Source organism: Dermacentor albipictus, chromosome 1 (assembly GCF_038994185.2).
Source record: "Dermacentor albipictus isolate Rhodes 1998 colony chromosome 1, USDA_Dalb.pri_finalv2, whole genome shotgun sequence".
NCBI classification, from domain to species: domain Eukaryota; kingdom Metazoa; phylum Arthropoda; class Arachnida; order Ixodida; family Ixodidae; genus Dermacentor; species Dermacentor albipictus.
Genome location: NC_091821.1, coordinates 108,610,771 through 108,629,099, shown reverse-complemented (window position 1 = coordinate 108,629,099; position 18,329 = coordinate 108,610,771). Strand labels below are relative to the sequence as shown.

At 46.0% G+C, this 18,329-nt stretch overlaps 1 protein-coding gene across 1 annotated transcript in view; it reads left to right on the top strand.

Annotated features, from left to right (window-relative positions):
* The first annotated feature begins 1,209 nt into the window (after positions 1 to 1,209).
* LOC135907702 (S-adenosylmethionine synthase-like) overlaps positions 1,210 to 18,329 on the top strand; it is a 33,704-nt gene continuing 16,584 nt past the window's right edge. Inside the window, exons 1-6 of the mRNA XM_065439410.1 lie at positions 1,210 to 1,415; positions 3,879 to 3,956; positions 4,119 to 4,241; positions 4,626 to 4,738; positions 5,019 to 5,162; positions 8,780 to 8,998. Of these exons, the coding sequence (XP_065295482.1) occupies positions 1,274 to 1,415; positions 3,879 to 3,956; positions 4,119 to 4,241; positions 4,626 to 4,738; positions 5,019 to 5,162; positions 8,780 to 8,998 (819 nt within the window). The 5' untranslated portion in view covers positions 1,210 to 1,273. The remainder of the gene's footprint in view (positions 1,416 to 3,878; positions 3,957 to 4,118; positions 4,242 to 4,625; positions 4,739 to 5,018; positions 5,163 to 8,779; positions 8,999 to 18,329) is intronic.

Here is an 18,329-nt window from a genome sequence, read left to right as displayed (position 1 = left end):
TAGAGTTGTCCGATTAACTTGCACAAAGAAAGCTCGGAAGACATAAGCGGCCGATACCTACAGGAATAAAAAAAAAATTAAGAAGCTCCAAAGTTGACCAACACGCCTGAAATATTGTCACGGCATTTCGAAGATAAAGAAATAATTGAAGGTGACAAAAAAATCCGGCAGAACCCATATCGCGATGGCTGTCGACGTTAATGTGCATTAGCATTCAAGTAGGGTAGCGACATACTGCATTGCTAGAGGCACTTTTATTTAGAATCTGTAGCAGTTATCGCTTTACGTTAACCCGCCGCAGTGGCTTAGCGGCTATGGTGTTGCGCTGTTAAGCGCGAGGCCGCGGGATCACATCCCAGCCGCATTTCGATGAGAGCGAAATGCAAAAACGCCGGTGTCCTGTGCACTGGGAGCCCGTTAAATATCCCCTAGTGGTCGAAATTAATCAGGAGACCCCCACTATGGCGTGCCTCATAATCAAATCGTGGTTTTGGCTCGTAAAACCCCAGAACTCATTCAATATTTGACATCAAGAGTCATTACACATAGACACTCATTATTCACGATTAAACTGATACAGATTTGCGCACGCACGTAAGGACACGTGTTCAGCGTGCAAAAGGAGTGGTGGTAGTGGTGAGAGGGAATGATGAAGAATGCTGCTTAGCCTAGAACACACTGCGCGGTAGTGAATAAGTATGAGATGCAAAAGGTGTGACATAAATTCATAAAGATGTCCGAGAATCGACTGTGAAATTGTCAAACAGAAGTTCGTGCATACTTCAAATAAGCTAATTCTGATATTTATAATATGGTTTGTTTTAGTATTTTTGCTGAAGATCTGCAGCGAGCACCATCAAAGTGTTCATTGGAAGCACCAACTGTTCCTGTCGATCGCCGTTCTGCGGCTCACCTCCCCAATTTACACCCGCAATCGCCTCCAACGGTTTCTGCCAATCCCCAAGCATGAGCAGTCGCGCGTAGAAAGGCAAATTAATGACGAAAGGACGAGCCTTTCACGTGCGGACGCACTCGCACATTTCTGACTTCATGCAAACAACTTTGTTTGACGTCAATTTGTCTTTTGAACGAACTCACGCAGGAAGTCTCCATCCGGCAGCTGTTGAACATGGCGCCTTTTCTAGGAAGGCGGAGCCTGTTCACGTGACCTCAAGCGTCAGTATATAAAACCAAGCGCAGCCATCTCGTCGGCCTCTATTCGTATCGTAGTACGTTCGTGTGCGCTCGAAAGATTTTGGGTCAGATTGTAATCATGGCATTGAATAATAATGTCGGGAACCACGTTATTACAAACGGAGAAGCGTTGCACGACGTACACGACAATGAAGAACTTGATGACGATTCGCTTGAGACGTTTCTCTTTAGTTCAGAATCCGTCGGCGAGGGACATACCGGTGAGTGGTTCATACATTCTTGAGTTCCTGCGTTCGTGGGTTCTCTCTTTTTTATGGTATGTTGGTCTTAAAGCGTTTTGTGACCGTTCTGCAACACCGAAATATTTGCTGACGCCTTTAGAGGGCCACTGTGGTGACGAACTTTCCTATAATCAAAATAAAAGTGCCTCGCGCACATTTGGTTGCAAATAGCGCTAATTTGTTAACTCCCTGTCTACATATCGTCGCGGAAAGCCGCGCGTATTTTGCCTCTCGAACAGCTGCATCGGCGCGGACACTTATACACACAACGTCTTAGCGCGACGGCGACGAGTCGCGCGTTTGAACACGTTTGTCTGTTAGGGTTAGCGCGCTTAATGAAAGGGCACACATGCTGCATTTGTCGGCGTTTTCGCGCCGCAACTGTGGAGCGCCGCCGAAATAGGTGGGTGTACGTCGAGTTTTATACGCGCCGACGTCAAGCAGCAGTGCTATTAGATTTAGTTCAATGATGGGGATTAGCCACCGCTGAAACTTCGGCGCTCGATTACCAATCACGTGGTGCTGTTCCACTACGTTCTTTCGCGCGAACCTCGGCCGGTGTCATCCGCGCGATTCTCCACGATACTCACTCAGCTTCACTCTCCCAGTGCGTCGTTGATGCTCCTGCTGCTCGCATGCCATCGCAGCGCCAAGAACGAGACCCTGATTGCTAACTTCGGCGATTAGCTGTTTCTTTTTCTGATAAGATGTCTAGTGGCGCCTGCTACAAAATACTGAAGCGTAGGAATGACGCATGGGGCATTTGTGGCTGTGTTAATTCGCGGAATAAAACTACATTTTTACACTTATTTCGCATTTGCATTCGTGATGCCGCGGATATCTATGCAGTCATACGAAATCGGAATAGCTCTTGAAATGGGCAAAGTTCTGACTGGTATTGTAGAAGTCGCGGGGCGCTTTTTCGTTGCTGGGTGTAGGTCGGAGACTTTCTCGCGCCAGCGGCGCTCGTGCTGAGTCAGTCATGCCGGATTATACCTCTCGCGCGCCTTACGGCGCTCTACCTTCAAAATAACAACACTGATTTCCCCGGGGGAGCAGTAGGAGCCGTAATAGAGACCGGACCTGCTCTCCTGGAGAGCTATCTTCGCTCGTGCCAGGCTTTTCGTATGCTGCTCTGTAACTTCCGAAAACACTTTTAATGATCCGCTTTGAGTTAAATAAACATCCTTCCGCAAAAACATGTGGAAAAATTGGTAGGCGTGAGCCAAGGAGTTAGCGAAACGGAAGCAATAGCGACGTACCTTTATATACAGCGCTATTATAATCTCGGGTGGTTTGCCGGTTAGTGTGCCCTCATGTGGCAGTACTTGTGAAAAATTCAATGTATCGTCGCACCCAGCAAAGAAAAAAGCACCCCGCGACTTTTACAACATCAGTCAGAACCTTGTCTTTAAATGTATTTGAAGCCCCGTGCTTCCCTCGCTCGCTTTTCACCACTCGTTGAGCATGTTGAATAGTGAAGGCGAACTCTTCATTACATGCTTGAATAATTCTCTTTTTTGTCAATCTCTGCAGCTTTTTTTACTTTTAGCAATTTCCTAAAGGTTAAACAGTTTGTTGAAAATGAACACAAAGTAGCACAGCACAATTGCAATAGCGCGAGAAAAAACAAAACAATACATGGTGGTTGGTGTATACTTCGTCTTCACGCCCTCGGGTTTTTCTTTATTTTTTTTCTGCGCCATTGCCTCAATTTTAAATATTTTTTATTGCATTTGCTCGTTGATTTGCACTTTGTTGCTCATGATGCATATTCTTCAGAATTAAATTTTTGGGGGAGCCTTGTAGGGTTCACCAGGACCAGATTTGAGCCAGTGCTTCTAACTGTTATGTAGAAAAAGAAAAGGAAAACTTGAGCAGACAGGGAACTGTAGCAATCATTCAGCCATCCTTCTGTGCTCTTTGAAAGCTGTCTGTTCTGCTACACTTACATGTTTCCCTGTTGTATACCTGCCTCTGGCTATGTAGCCATGTAGTACGTCATGGGTAATGGCATTTTTAAACTCCATGGGGGTGATAACTTTCTGCAGGGAAATTTGAAAGGAATTTGAGATTAGCAGTAAAAGGGATGCTAATTGTGAATGGGACAATTCAGTTAGTGAATTCCAGCTGTAGTGGCATTACAGCAGTCATTTCTGGCTATGGCTGTTGTTTACAGCATGCATTAGGCCTGTGGTTGTAGTGGCTATGTGAAAACAGGTGTACTGCTGTGTTTTTATCTTTTCGTTTGCAGTTCAGGGTGTGGATCTTGTGGGAACTGGGCATACTGCAGCAGCGTGCCCATTGCATCATTTTGAGTTTATAGAACAAAAGGACTAGCTGATAATTTGACAAGCTTTTGGAAAATAGGTTACAAATAGTGCTAATGTTTCCTTCAGTTTTTCTGTGGGTTTAAGTCTACAAGTGCCAACTTTGTTGCAGATAAAATGTGTGATCAGATAAGTGACGCCATACTTGATGCCCATCTGAGACAAGACCCAAACGCCAAAGTAGCATGTGGTAAGTGTTTTGTTTCTGTTCACTCATTGTTCATAATTATTCATTTTCCGCTCATCACACATGGAAGGCAGTAAGTCCTATGATGGTGGAAAATTGATTGTAGCACTTCCTTTTAATATCCGATTTTGAACATCATTGTTCACTGTAGCCTCCTCTTTCCAGAAACGGCAACTAAAACAGGGATGATCATGGTGTTTGGAGAAATCACGTCTGATGCAGTGGTTGACTACCAGCGTATTGTGAGGGAAACCGTCAAAAAAATAGGTTATGACTGCAGCACCAAAGGTAATGCACATGTGATGCATTTTTCTTCTTTCAACTAACGCTTTTCCACTTAGTGCATTTTACTCTACTGCTGCTAATTGTTACTGCGTGGCTTGTACAATAAGTGCCATGCTTGTCTCATTGTTGTGCTGCTCTACCCATTTAGCAAGCATGTTTAGCAGAAAAATGGGTTATGGTGGCAGTACCCTGGAGCATTTTCTAGGAGGATTAATGTCACGTTCATGCTAAGCCTAGCAGAAAATTAAGTTTGGTGCTGCCTTGTTTCCCAAGAACTTAGCTTTCCCTACAATGGTTGCTGGTTCCGTGCTTGTTTCTGTTGGTAATCACAATTGTCGGTTTGCACTTCAAAATGTTCATGCAAGTTTCCGCTGTTCCCTTTTGCAGGTTTTGATTACAGAACATGCAATGTGTTGGTAGCTATTGAGCAACAAAGTCCTGAAATAGCAGCTGGTGTTCATCAGCAGAGAAAGGAAGAAGACATTGGGGCTGGAGATCAGGTGGGTAACATAGTCACTCAAGTGACATAGATTGACTTCTGAGAATTTTAGTGCTTTATTGTTGTTAGTGCCGATTTATTACATGGTGTATATTTCTTTCTTGCTTTCTTCATTGCATTGGGAGCTGAATGCAAAAAGACTTATTTGCTGAGCATTGGGTGCACATTAACAGAACCCTATATAGATGAAATCTATATGGAGCCCTCAAATGGGATGTCTCGTAGCCCTTGAGTTGCTTTTGGGAGATTAAACCCCATTAATCGGTGTTCCTTTATTGCAGGGTCTTATGTTTGGCTATGCCACAGATGAGACAGAAGAGTGCATGCCACTGACTGTAGTGCTTGCCCACAAGTTGAACAAGCGGCTGGCAGAGCTTCGCCGAGATGGCACCTTTCCTTGGGCAGGACCCGACTCCAAGACACAAGTAAGTGTGGCTGGATTGCCTGTACCCAGATGTGGATACTTGAAGCAGGCAGTTTATTAAATGTTGAACATTGGATAGTGGTTCTGAAAAATTGTCATTTCCACCCTCTTCAGCTGTTGCTTTTAACAGAGCAACATGTTACGGGGGAAACTCAAGAGACATATTTGGATGTATATGTAAATTATGTTTTTTAAATAGGAAAAGGGTTGCACTTAGTGTGAGCATAGGCTTGGCAAGTCAGAAAAAGATAAACAAAAGGCAAGTGGGGACACTGCCTTGAAGTTCCCACACTGGCTCTCCACGATTTTGGGTTTTGACATCATCTGATCAAGTCTACTTAATTGTTTAGCCAGGAGGAAGTATTGCATTGAACAGAAAGCTGCAGTGACAAGTACATAGAACTTTCCCTGTGCTCAATTGACCCGAACTTCACACTGGTGTACCAGTGCTGTAATTTTGGTGTGAAATTAAGACACAGTTCTTTGATAGTAATGAAGCTTTTCCTTCCAGATGAATGATCATGGTTCTGAAATAATACTTTACTGAATTTTGTCTTGCTCTTTATTGTCCCTTTACCTTTGCTAGTAAAAGCTACCTTGGCAAAAGAGCTTGCATCAAAGCTGGAAAAGGTCTGTCAGTAAATAGCATTGAGAACAGTTACTTCAAAAAAGTTCTGAAACAAAAAGTCTTGCATTTCTTTTCTCCCTCTCTCTGTTCGTTTTTTTTCTTTTACTTAGCAATTTCAACTCCATAATTATTGCCTGAGGCCTCAGTTCTTTGAACACGCAATAAATAATTGACTGTCCTTTAATTTCACCAGTTCAAAATCCTGGGTTTCTGGCATAGGGGGTGTTGAGCAGGATTATGTTGTGCAAAGTGGAGGTTGTGGTTGCGAGGCATTGCAATACCACAGAGGTGTGCATCAGTCAGTTTGAAGAAGTGGTCCTGAGCCACACTGACTTTGCTACCAAATGCTGGGTTCATGCTGCCATGTTTGCTATTTCTTCACTCTGCACTTCTGTGCGTTCTACATGGGTTAAGCATGGACCTCTGCTGCATCTGCTCTCGGAATGTCCTCGCCTTCTTTCCTATTGTCCCGCCGAGTGCTTATGTTTGGCTTTCAGTGAGGCGGTCACGGTGTTGCCTGCAACCTTTCATCCAGATTAACCTGCATGGTAGTGGTGATGCCACGTGGCAACCACCTTTGGTTTCTATCATACAATAATAATTTTAAAAATCTCGGCATAAACAACTGTTCAAATTTGGGCTGGTTGCATTCAAAGATAAAAAATTATTTGTTGTGCATTTCAAAAAAATTGGTTTCACACTATGGTAGAAAAAAAAAGCAGAAAGGGGGGGGGGGGGAGGGTATTTTAATTTCTCAATGACCACTTGTGGCCAGACCGGTTGAGACCAGCTGGTCCCTGTGATAGCGTATTTGGAAAAGCACTTGGACCACTGGTGAAGTGCTTGGACCAATGGCGAAAAAGGAAAAGAATTCGCATAGAATAGTCTTGATAGTAGAGAGCTTTAGCTTAGGAGACACAAGGCGTTGGGGCCCCTAGCGCTTTGGTGCGTTTGCGGATGCAAGCAGAAACACATGTTAATGGCCCCAAACGCAAGCCGTACTGAGATCGCATGCGCTTACAGCACCATCACCATCTAATTGTTGCAGCATTACCATTTTTTAAAGTATGAAATCAAGCATCTGAATAAAGTGCATTAACTACTTTTATTAAAAGCAGTTACTATATATAAAAACGATGTCTGTTGACACTAGGCAAAAGATTTATAAGATTATCTACGTGCCTACGTCACGACTGCATCTGAGTCGAAGCAATCCACACATACGTTTGGTGAACTGTAGTTAGGCTTCTCGTGCAGCATAATGCGTTGTGGTCTGTTTTGTTTATTTAGAGCCTCCTGAAAATTTTGACACGCCGCTGTTCCGGCAACAGCGTGCCGGTGTGCTCTGTGACCAGCATACATCGCATTTACTTCATTTTACCTTGATCTATCGTAGACCTCCGTCCGTGTGGCAGGATGGGCGGCTTGTCTTCGTTGGTCTCGCTTCTTGCAAGTTCTCGTGCATCGCGAGAGTCACATGGGTAACATGACTTCATAGAGGCAGCGATGTTTTCGGCCGCCCCAACAACCCAAGCACGCAAGTAGACGTAGCGGTGTGCACATGCACAGTATCGTCACCCCGAGTTCTTGTGTACGCAAGCTGCATGCGTCCCCTAAAATAGAACTCTCTAGTGAGGCACAATGTGCTCACCAGTGCGTTCTACTCTCGGTGTCCTCCCTTACCCAGTATCTTGGATCTCTATTTCTTCAGCTATACATACTGGTTGCATGCAGTGGCAGCAACTGTCTATGAACAGCATAGTGTAAAGCTTCCCTCCACACCAAAAGTTCATTTTGCTTTCCACTGTGGTAACAGGATTGAGCCTAAATTTTGGCGCTGCACTGGCTTCTACAAGTGCTTGTGCAGATGCGTGCTACTTTGCTTATTCCGAAGAACAGTGGTGAGAACGCATGCTTCTTCAGTAGCTATACAGATGTTCTGTACTGCACAATCTCATGCTACAGACGTCGCACTGCCCCCAATTATTAAGGCATGTACGTGCCGCCACGGTGAAAGTTTCATTAGTGCAAGCACTCCATTGCACTGAAGCTATGAGACAGAAATGGCAAAGAAAAAAACTGACCTCATATCATAACATTCAAAACATTCTTTTGCTGTGTTGGAAGTCTCAGCCCCTGTTGCAACTTAATAATACTGGGCCTCGTTGGCTTCATTGTCGCTTCCAGTGACAATGCAGCAATTAATGCCATTGCCATTAGTGTCATCTCTCGAGTAAGCTGTAGCAGTTTTGTAAGGGTGCATTCTTTACCCTCAGAGCCCGAGTGTTCAGCTTCACATAACCAGTTGGAGTCTTCGGAAGCACTGAAGCTTCTGTCCAATGAGGTTTTCCATTTCAGCAGACAACACTGCCTTCTGTTTAATTACCGCGATGGTGTTGCGCTGCTACGCAAATGGTCACGGGATCAAATCCCGGTCGCCGTGACCATATTTCGATGGGGGTGAAATGCAAAAACACCCGTGTCCTGTGCATTTGGTGCACATTAAAGATACTGTGGTAGTCAGAATTAATCAAATTGTGGCTTTGGCATGTAAAACCCCAGAATTCAGTTCGATTTATGAGTGTGTCAAGGCATTTTCATTACTAGACGAGCCTGACATGCACACCAACACTGCAGACCATGCAACTAATTCAACAAATAAGGTGGCACCGCTGACTCTGGCTAGACAATTTAGTGAAAGCCAACTCCAGCCAGCTTTGCACTTCTAAATCTGGCTGAACCATGCAATGTCAATTCCACATGTATACTGCAACACTAAGATGCCATTTGTAGGTCAACTCTGTGTAAAGTCAGTTCCCTAGTTTGGAACACTGTTTCGAAATGAAATGGTGAACTCGTTTATACTGCAATGCACAGTAATCATCAGACATACAACATGCTGGTTGTATGTGCTGACTCTTATGTATGGATCTATGACACTGCAGGTATGACTAGTTCCGTAACCACGTTCCTCCATTCTTGCTTTGCAGGTGACATGCGAGTACTATTTCGACCATGGCAGGGCAGTGCCCATTAGAGTGCACACAGTTGTGGTGTCCACGCAGCATTCAGAGGACATTACACTTGATGAACTTCGTAAACAAGTGATGGAGCGTGTCGTCAAGGAAGTGATCCCAGCAAAATATTTGGATCGTCGCACAGTTTATCACATCAACCCCTGTGGAAAGTTTGTGCAGGCTGGTCCCATGGTGAGCTTTAATAACTTATGCTGGTATTCTTCATGAGATAGAGGAAGGGGTAAGTGCAAAAAAGTGGCGATTTTGGCCTGAGTGAAGTGCCTCTGACCTGCTACTCCACACTGGAAAATAGGTGTGGTGTAACAACAGAGATGGGATGTGAAGAGGAAGGCGGGTGGTATGATAAAGTTAGATGAAAGCAGCACATCTGTTGCTGTGCCATGCATATGTGCACACTTTACAGTGTGCATCTTCGTGGGCAGAGGTCGAGGCTACCACAGCGTAGCCAGCAGACAGTCAGTAGTGTAGTACAGTGCAGTGCACTTATAACGATACCACATATAACAATTATATCGGTTATAAGAATGAGTTGACTTCAGAGTATCAGTTTATGCATTAGGGCTATAAGGAAAAAAAACATATAACGATATGTTATTCACCTCATATCGACTATAATAATCGAAATTCTGCCTTTTGGGCGGCATTGAACTTGCTTTGATAAGTTCCCCTTAACTGAGAAGGGGTGAAAAGTTTTCCTACGTGAGTTTGTATCTGCCACCATTACCGTGCAATGTGTCCCACCAGTGCGCCAATTTAGAGCATCGCAAGTTGGCGCAGCGGGCCTCAACATGGTGCCAGCTGCTTCGCGTCTGCGTCGCCGGCGAGTGTCCAGATAGCGAAAAAAAAAAAGCGAGAAGCACATTGCGCCTGTGCTCTTTCTATTATCTCCCTCTTCCTCAGGGAGCGCAGAAGCAGCGGTCGGTGCGCCAACAAAGTGCAAAGCTGTGTCAAGTGGGACGAAGCTTGAAAATTTGAGACTCGCGTAGTCGATGATATCACTGAAAACCGCGAGCACCACGATCATAAAGGCTAGAAGCAGTGACCGTGCCGATGAGCGTAAACAGCGGGCTTTGTGTGCTAGGGTGAAACCCCATGTGTGAAAACAACACGGTGGTTGCCGCTGACATTGCCGAACTCTACTAGCATGGCGCTACTGGTGATAAAATAGGTGGTGCTTCGGTGGAGCAGTTTCTGAGTGCAGATAGTGCTACCTCGTTCGGCGAAGAATCTCCAATGGGGCGGTCATTGTCACGACAGACGGCGCCATTGTGTGATGGAGGCGACAAGGTTGACAGTGGCCCGTCTTTGAATCTGACCCCAATGTTCATGCAAAGTGCACTGTCCTCGATAGAGTCGCTCATTGATTTCATGCATGCTAAATTATAGCTGCCACTGTTCGCGCAGCTGCTGTATGCGATACACACCACAATTGTGAACCTGAAACTTCTGCGAAAGCAAGTGTAGATTTCTGACTATTTCAGTGCGCCTAACATTTGACACTGTTTAGAGGTACAAATAAACGTATTACTTTTTTTTCTACGTCACTTTTTTATCGTAAGTGGCAGATTTGGTTTCGGAGCTACAGAAGTATGTTTGGCAGCTTTTTCATTTTTTTACAGCAGTCCAGATATAGCGATGATTGGTTATGACGATCGGATTTTTCGTTCTTCTCGATATTGTTATGAGTGGACTGCACTGTATATAGCATAGCAGAGGCATGCCTTCTGGCCTATGCAGACAGCGCTTCTCATGCGGGGAACTTTCATGTAGCTGGCATATGGAATTCGGATGTTTTGTGTCATCTGTAGGCTTCATTTACACTGAATCAACACTCGAGTCTGACATCGCAGTTAATACTACAAATGACACAGTGCATTTGAAAGACAATTGATCGGATATGTCATATTTAATAGCTGATGCTTTCCTCGTCCCATCATGACAAAAGAGGCACATTTGAGGTTTTTCCTTCCCAAATTTCACAATAAAGTCGGTAAGCATCTGATTTTTCGAACTTCCTAGGAACTGTGAAGGCATCTGAAATATCGGCAGTCTAAATGCATGTCTTTAACTGCCCTCAAAAGCATTAAAGGCCAGCCACTGCAATTATTAGGCAGTCTCCTTGCTCATACTGCAACAGGCATTGTCCTGTGACAGTGGCCCCCTTGCATTGTTGCATTTTTTATGCAACACCTTGGACTGTTGCTGTGCTTTTCACATTTCACCGGAGCTGCAGAACATGCCAGGATCTCGGAGTTGCACCAGCACGACCGTTAAAGTGGCAGGTGCTGATGTTGGCGATAATGACATGGGTAGAGTCAGTGCAAGTGCCCAGAATGGCAAATCCCATAAATGAAAAACACCGCACCGAACAGCAGGTAGCTTGATGGTGAACGTTGAAGCAGGTAGGCCTTACCACTCCTACTGCTGCCTGTGGGTTGGCATGTGAGAACGCCAGTTGAAGGCTGCAAGGTTATCAAAATGGCAGCAGTGGTAGCTTTAATTAATATGGGAATGAGGTCCCAAGAAAAAGTCAGAGAAATAAGACAGCTCAGGGTTTCACCATCCAAAATTTAAAACAAGGCGAAGGTGTTTGAATTATCAGGCATGTGAATTATCAGGCATTTCCTAAAATAGGTTGTTGACTGTATTGACACGTTTTTTGTATTTATTCTGTTGATGTCTGTAAATGTGTAGAAAATACATTGGCAAGCACTAGTTATTCCACTGAACTGAAGTGCAGTAGACTTCGTTGATTTGATGTTTTGGTTAATTTGATTCTGACCGAAGGTCCCGGCCGGCGCCCATACATTTCTGTGGGCCCAAACTTTCATTTTTTCAATCCTAAACATCGGCCTTCACCAGATAATTTAGACTTGACCAGTCGGCATGCATGTGCATGATTCTTATGGTGCCCCAGTAGTGACCCCTATAGTAGCAGCAAGCTTGGCAGAATTTAGAGAACAGCGAATGCTGTCCTTTAAACCCAACATATCCTGTCGGAAACTCGTATTTTCGGCCTGCCCTAGGAAGATTTTCAAGCAAAAAGTATAGCTCACAATGTCCGATTAGTCTTTCTCAATTCGAATCTGTGCCAAAAATTTCCTGTGTGGTGCAATTGAATATGAAACCAAAACTGTGTGTGCTTTAATGCATAACATGGCTGTAATGGGGCAAACTTTAAAAACAGAAGAACTTCATTTTGGCCTAGTTGGTATTTACTGCATATCATATTGACCGCAAATAAAGATGGGGACAGAGGGAGAGAACACATAAACAGCTTTATTTGCGGTCAATATGATATGCTTTTAAAACAGTAACTTTGAAAAAAATTGCAGTGAAGCTTACTTTAAGAAACTGGCTGCCATTGTGCAACACAGATCAACCTTGCCCATTTTTCTTGACAAATAATTGTGTGCGCATTATATCCCCCCCCCCTTTTTTTTATTACAGGCTTCAATGTCGTTTCTATGTTAGTTACTGACACACAGAAAATGGGTGCATGTTTGATTCGGAGGAGTGTTAGAAGAGTAAATTGTTTAATTTGAGCCACTGGATAATTTGAGCGATCTCGTTGCTCCCGTCAGGTTCGAATTAAGGGGGGACACTGCTGTACAAATAATCTTCTTTATTTTTAAATATGTACTTCGTTTTGGTGTAGCTCAATTATTTCTTAAGGTAATTAACATTTAATTCCCTTTGTTTGCGGCCTCAATTAAAAATAAATGGCACAATAAAAATATTTGTAAGGCATGGTTAGATAGCATAAGGAGTAAGGATTGAGGTACAGTCGCCGACCGATTTTCCGGACTCCAAAAATTGCGGACATGCCCGATTATTCGGTCAGCTTCGTGGCACCGCCATTCTCCCCGTAGATCATAATGTATAACAACTGCCGAAAGTTCGGACACCTTGCAACCTCTCGTATGATTTTTGGGACACTCCTCGAGCCAACAAGATCGAGAGCACCATGCACCGACTCTGACCAGTGCATGGTTCGACTTGCTGAACGCCATTTTTGTTTTGAACGGAGCCTCCTTGCTGCTCCACGAAGTGGCGCTACTGGAAATCCCTGCTCATCATCATTGTTTCTGCCTGGTTCGATAGAGTGGCTCTACAGCAGTTCTGGTTTCAGCTTAGTAAGCCTTGTCAAGACAATCCAGCAGTTGATCTGTTTCTTCGCGCACGACGCTGCGAGCAGGCCATGTTTTTCGTTTGTGCGACAGGTGTCGGCACGGTGGTGTTTGCTTTGTGTGCTGTGTCGAGGTTTCGGTGATGCAAGGCATCAAATGTCTAAAGGCGGAACCGCATGGCGCGATTTCAGGCGCGATTGACGCGCGGATGGTGGGACGCGCGCGTCATTTTGATGCGTGCCCAGCATGATCCGTCACGAAATCGTGCCGCCGCTCGGAGTAGAAAAAAATGCGTCGCGCGGCGCGTCCACCAATCAGAGTTCAAGTACGTCATGTGGCATTTTGGGTTTTTTTTTGGCCACCAGATGGCCCTGCTCTCTGCGCATCTCGACGGAACCTCCTGGAGCATTTTTTTGCAGAACTGGCGCGCGCGTCAGAGAAAATACGTGCTAAAGTGATTTCGTTCGCGCATCATGTTGGTTCACGAAACGTTTTCACCTAAAATGGACAAAGTGGAGAAGCGTCGCGTCTCATCGCCGATGCTGGCAAGACAATTTGCTAATAATATTTACCAATGTATGGTACTCGCTCTCTTCTCAACCATGCAGGCCGCACCCACATATACCTCCTGACCCGCGTTTTTTCTTGCTTCAGTATCAGCATCCCCCTTAATAGCAGCAATCGCCTCTTCCACTCGTTAGTAAGCGGCTGAGACTCCTTTTTATATGTAAAGTTGTAAACAAGCAGCGGCCTCTCAGCATGCGGAAGGTACATAGTCGCAGTTTCGCACACAATATTGCTGCTTGAAATTAAGCTTCATAAATACACTTCGGAAAAAAATGTCGCTGTCAAATTACACTAAGAAAATTTTTGTTGTAGTGTTCTGTAAGTTTAAAGGGACACTAAAGGTTACCAGAAACTCAAGTTAAAGTAGTAGAGCAATGTTCTAGAACGTCTAAAGCCTCAATATAATCGCGAACAGTGCTTTAGTAGCCGAGAAATTGAGGTAAATGCATGACACGATTTGAGACCCTCCAGCGACATTCCGGTACTAGCCCGATGACGAAAGCACTCCTCATAATTTGTGTTACTAATACTCAACTACTCGTATTAAAAATATAATTTCATTTGAATATAAGACGGAAGAAAATGCTACTTCTACGTCTATTCGATTCTAAGAAAAAATAACATTTTTACGTTACCCTTCAGTAATATGGGTGTTCGAAAGGTTTTGTTTTCGCTCGACTCTGCGCCGCGCACGCTTTGGAGTTTCAGTAGTTTGGTTATCACGTCGTGCTGTGAGGGTTCTGCTGGCTCGCGAAACTTTCATTTGGAACAAGCAGCGAGAATGCCACGTCCATGTGATGTCGTGGGAAGCCCTCGTTGTTTTGCCGCTCCGCAAAGCCGGTGTCAAGGCCGCCGTCGTAGTACGCAACGACGCCGGCAGCGCGAGCCCTCAGCAGCAGGTCGCGCTCGTCAGTGCTCAAATCGCTGAAGTTGAGCCCACCATCGCGAGCCAATCTGTCGGTGTCAGGGTCCACTGTGGCGAGCGTCGAAGTTTGCGTCATAGAATGAAGTACCAGCTTATGAGCGTCTTGTGCTGGAGTTTGAGGTATAGTAGCGGCGCCTGGTGGCGGTGCGGGAAACGACATCTGGGTCGTACCAGCTTGGGTCGTATTGAGCCCTGGCTGTGGCGAAGCACGTTTCTAGGCCCTGTTGCGAGTGCGAAAAGGCTCGTCACTTCTCATAGACCACGCTGCGAGCTCGCCGCAGACGAAAACGGACTCTCCGTGTGCCGTGAGACATAATGCTGGGAGCAGAAGGAATTGGTGATGCCGATCCGGAGAGACCTAGCCCAGCCTCGAAAAGGCGTCACCGTCATTACTTCTGCGTCGTGGGCTGCCATGAAGAAGAAGGCCTGAATCCCCCCCAACATCAGATTCTACCGTTTTCCTTCAAGGCCTCACGAAGTGGAGCGTCGGGCGCGCTGCATAGCTGCAGTTCGTCGCGCTGAGTAAGCGAAACTTCGTGCCATGCTGACTACTTCGCCTGTCTTGAAGCTTGCTTGATTGTCTGCATTCGAAATTTTGGTCTTTTGCAGCTACAGTCCCGACAGCAGACTGACATAGCAGCAGGCATGGCTGGTACCGTATTTACTCGCATAATGATCGCACTTTTTTTGTCAGAAAAATTGAAGGAAATTCAGGGGTGCGATCATTACGCGGGTTAAATTTCCCGGGGAAAAAAAAAATTTTTTTTCGTCCGCATTTGCTGCGGGGTGCGAGATTGCGGGTGCGGGACACCAAAACAAAAATGGCGGCTAGCGGAGCGAGCCGAACGCGATTTTTTTTTTTCTTCTCGTGAGTACATTACGTGCATTGAAACAGTTTCTTCCGTATTAGTGATGAATAATATCGTTAATATCGGCAAGTTTGCGGCAATAACATAGCCATGTCCACTTTGAGGGGACAGAAATAGGTGGGCGCGCTTAGCTGCTAGTGACAGAAACACATGACGGGCATGCCGCGGAAACTGCGGCATCTGTCTTCGCTACTTTCCGCTAAGGGTGGGCGAATATCTTAGCTGTGTTACAAGCGTCGGCGTATGAATAGGGTACACTTTTAACGTATCAGAGTAAACGTGGCTACTATCATTGCCGCGCGCGATTTGTTGCGTGCTCACGAGTGCAAAAGCAGATGAAAAGAATCGAAATGCGCCTTTATTTTTGTTGACATCAGCCATTATAAAGCCAACCCATAATAAAGGCAAGTTTGGTTGTACCTCATTTTGTCATGGAAGTGCGGAAAGTGATGAAAGTAATGAAATGAGGCATCTACTTAAGAATGTTTAGTGCGTGCAGGCCGCTTGGCTTGTCTTGAAGAGTCGTTCGCGTAGCATTCGACAGGTGGTAAGCGCGATCATTATTCGCTAGACTTAGCACACGACATATCGCTGCGGCAAGTTCGGGGTGCGATCATTACGCGGGAAATAAAAAAAATCGAATTTTGACGACAAATTTTAGGGGTGCGATCATTACGCGACTGCAATCATTATGCGAGTAAATACGGTAATTCACGATTCGAGACCCGGCCACAGCGACAGTTAACATTTTGACCGATGCGAAGTGGTGAAGTGTGTGCAAATGAGCACAAATGGTCGGGCTCATTCGATGACAATTCACTACACTACGAGCAGCACAGGTTAAGAGAGTTAAATGCGCTCATCCTTGATCTCAAGGATGAGCGATGTTGAGGCAGCGCAGCAAGGCAGTATTGATTGCAGCACATCGATGTTCGAGCGCTGTCATTAAAAGCTACATCAAGCGAGCAGCGCACAAGCTCGCGCTACAACGTGATTCGCACGTACGTGCAAGCTCATATCCATTGCATCAGTTTAGCGGCATGCAGTCGACAAAGATTGCATGTCATCAGATTGCATGGCGGCATGTCAAAAGACCGCTGCCGTCACCGCACATACGATCGTGCGCTCTAGCAGTTCCGTACACATGATGTCTGCTTATCGCTGCTGGGGATTCATTTATAGCACGCATTTCCTCGCGTTTGTGCGCCTGAATTTAGTAGCTAGCGTGCAAACCTTACCTGTAATTCCACTTAGTACGCAACTCGCTTCACTTGCGATTGACACCGTGCTAAAACTTCGCCGCATAATTCTTGAATGGCATACACGTATTCGGCACTGCATAATTTCTTGCCTTTACGCAGCGTGCCACTCCTGAAAAAAATCTTCGGCGCCCAATATACGCAGCAGGCCGTGCTACAACACAAACGAAAGTGGCGGGTCCATTTTGTAAACGTGCTTTCCGAAGCAGACGACCGAGCTTGGTACGACCCATTTTAGGACAGGGGGCGCTTTTTAGCACCTTTCTCGCAGCGCCCCCTGGACAATGCAAGAGCCCCATGGTCGCGCATTTCTCCTTCCGCTAGCCACCATACTCCCACTTTCGCTCTGCTGTCGGCTCTGTCTTGGCTCTGCTACTGGCCGCGCGTTTGCGTTTTGCGCGGAAAAGCCGTAGCGCTGTCTGCAGACACCGTTTTACTCGCCAACGGTGCAACGTCACTATGAAACCATGATGTCAGTACTCCTCGATCGGAGGGCGGGCGATTTGAACTGCGCTAGAGGTACGCGGACGCTTCAGAACGCATTTTCTCTTAAAATAAGTCTCTCCTTGGCACGAAACAAGCGTTTCGAGGTTTCTGGGATGGTATTTCAACAGTCCACATTGACTTAATAGTACCCTTTAGTGTCCCTTTAAGGGCATATTATATATCCGGTAACAGAGACAATGCATGTCGTTGAGTTATGTCGTCTGGCAACCCGGAAAACGCGGCGCGAGAGCGCCGCTCCTTTTTTTCGTACGGGTGCTCGCGCGTCGGCGGTGTCAGGATTGGGGGCTCAATCCCATCGTTTGTGGTCCTTTGCCAAGATTGGAGTACGACATGAATTCTAAGGTAGCTGGCCCATGCCGTCGTCCAACTTATTTACGCTGAGGACATCGATGAAGTGAAGAACTGCTTCTCATCGAGAACGAGGAATATGGGTTTATTTACAGAAATTAAATCAGTCTAACATGACTGCTTGAGAAAAAGAGTATCAGTCCAACATGACTGCAGGAGAGAAGTGAATCCGTCTAACATGACTGCTCAAGAGAAGTGTGTCCAGCATTCGCACAACAACAGTTTTTATACACTCGGTCCGCCGGCCATACGAGGCGGCGACTGTTCGTTCACTCATCACCAACTTGCTGCCGCTCCGCAGAACAGTTTACGTACACAAAGGCACACACATTCCGATGCCCAAATGACGGCGTTGGAGGGGTGCCGTTCCGGGAAGTATCGGTGCCAATCGTGGGTAGCTCATTGTCTTGCCTCACTCCGAGGCATGAGAAGCACCAAAATACGGCTTTCCCGCGGCAGCTTGTCCATGCGTGTCAGATCAGGTCCGCGTTGGGGAACTCCGGAACCATTGTTCGCACACCGAACTCGTTCCGTCACAATGTCGATGGGGCTGGAGGAAGGAGGCGGTTTTCGGTACAAAGGCCGCTTCTTCGAATGCCTCCTAGCTGCAGCGACGGTGAGGGGGAGATGCGCGTCGTGTCGCCCTGTCGTAACTGGGTGGCAATCTTGCCTTGCAGCTCGCCATTCTTAACAGTGGCAATGCGGGTGTTTGCCGCACACCGCATTTTTCGCGAGCGAAAAACGCGCCATATGGTTCTAGCTTAATGGCGCCGACAGTGCCCGCACAGACTGCGCTGGGGAATGCCGGCAAGCGGGTGCCGGGAGGCCTAAGATTTGTCGCCTTCTGATATGCTCCCTACTGATGCGGAAAATGTTCTGCCGAGACCTGCGCAGTGG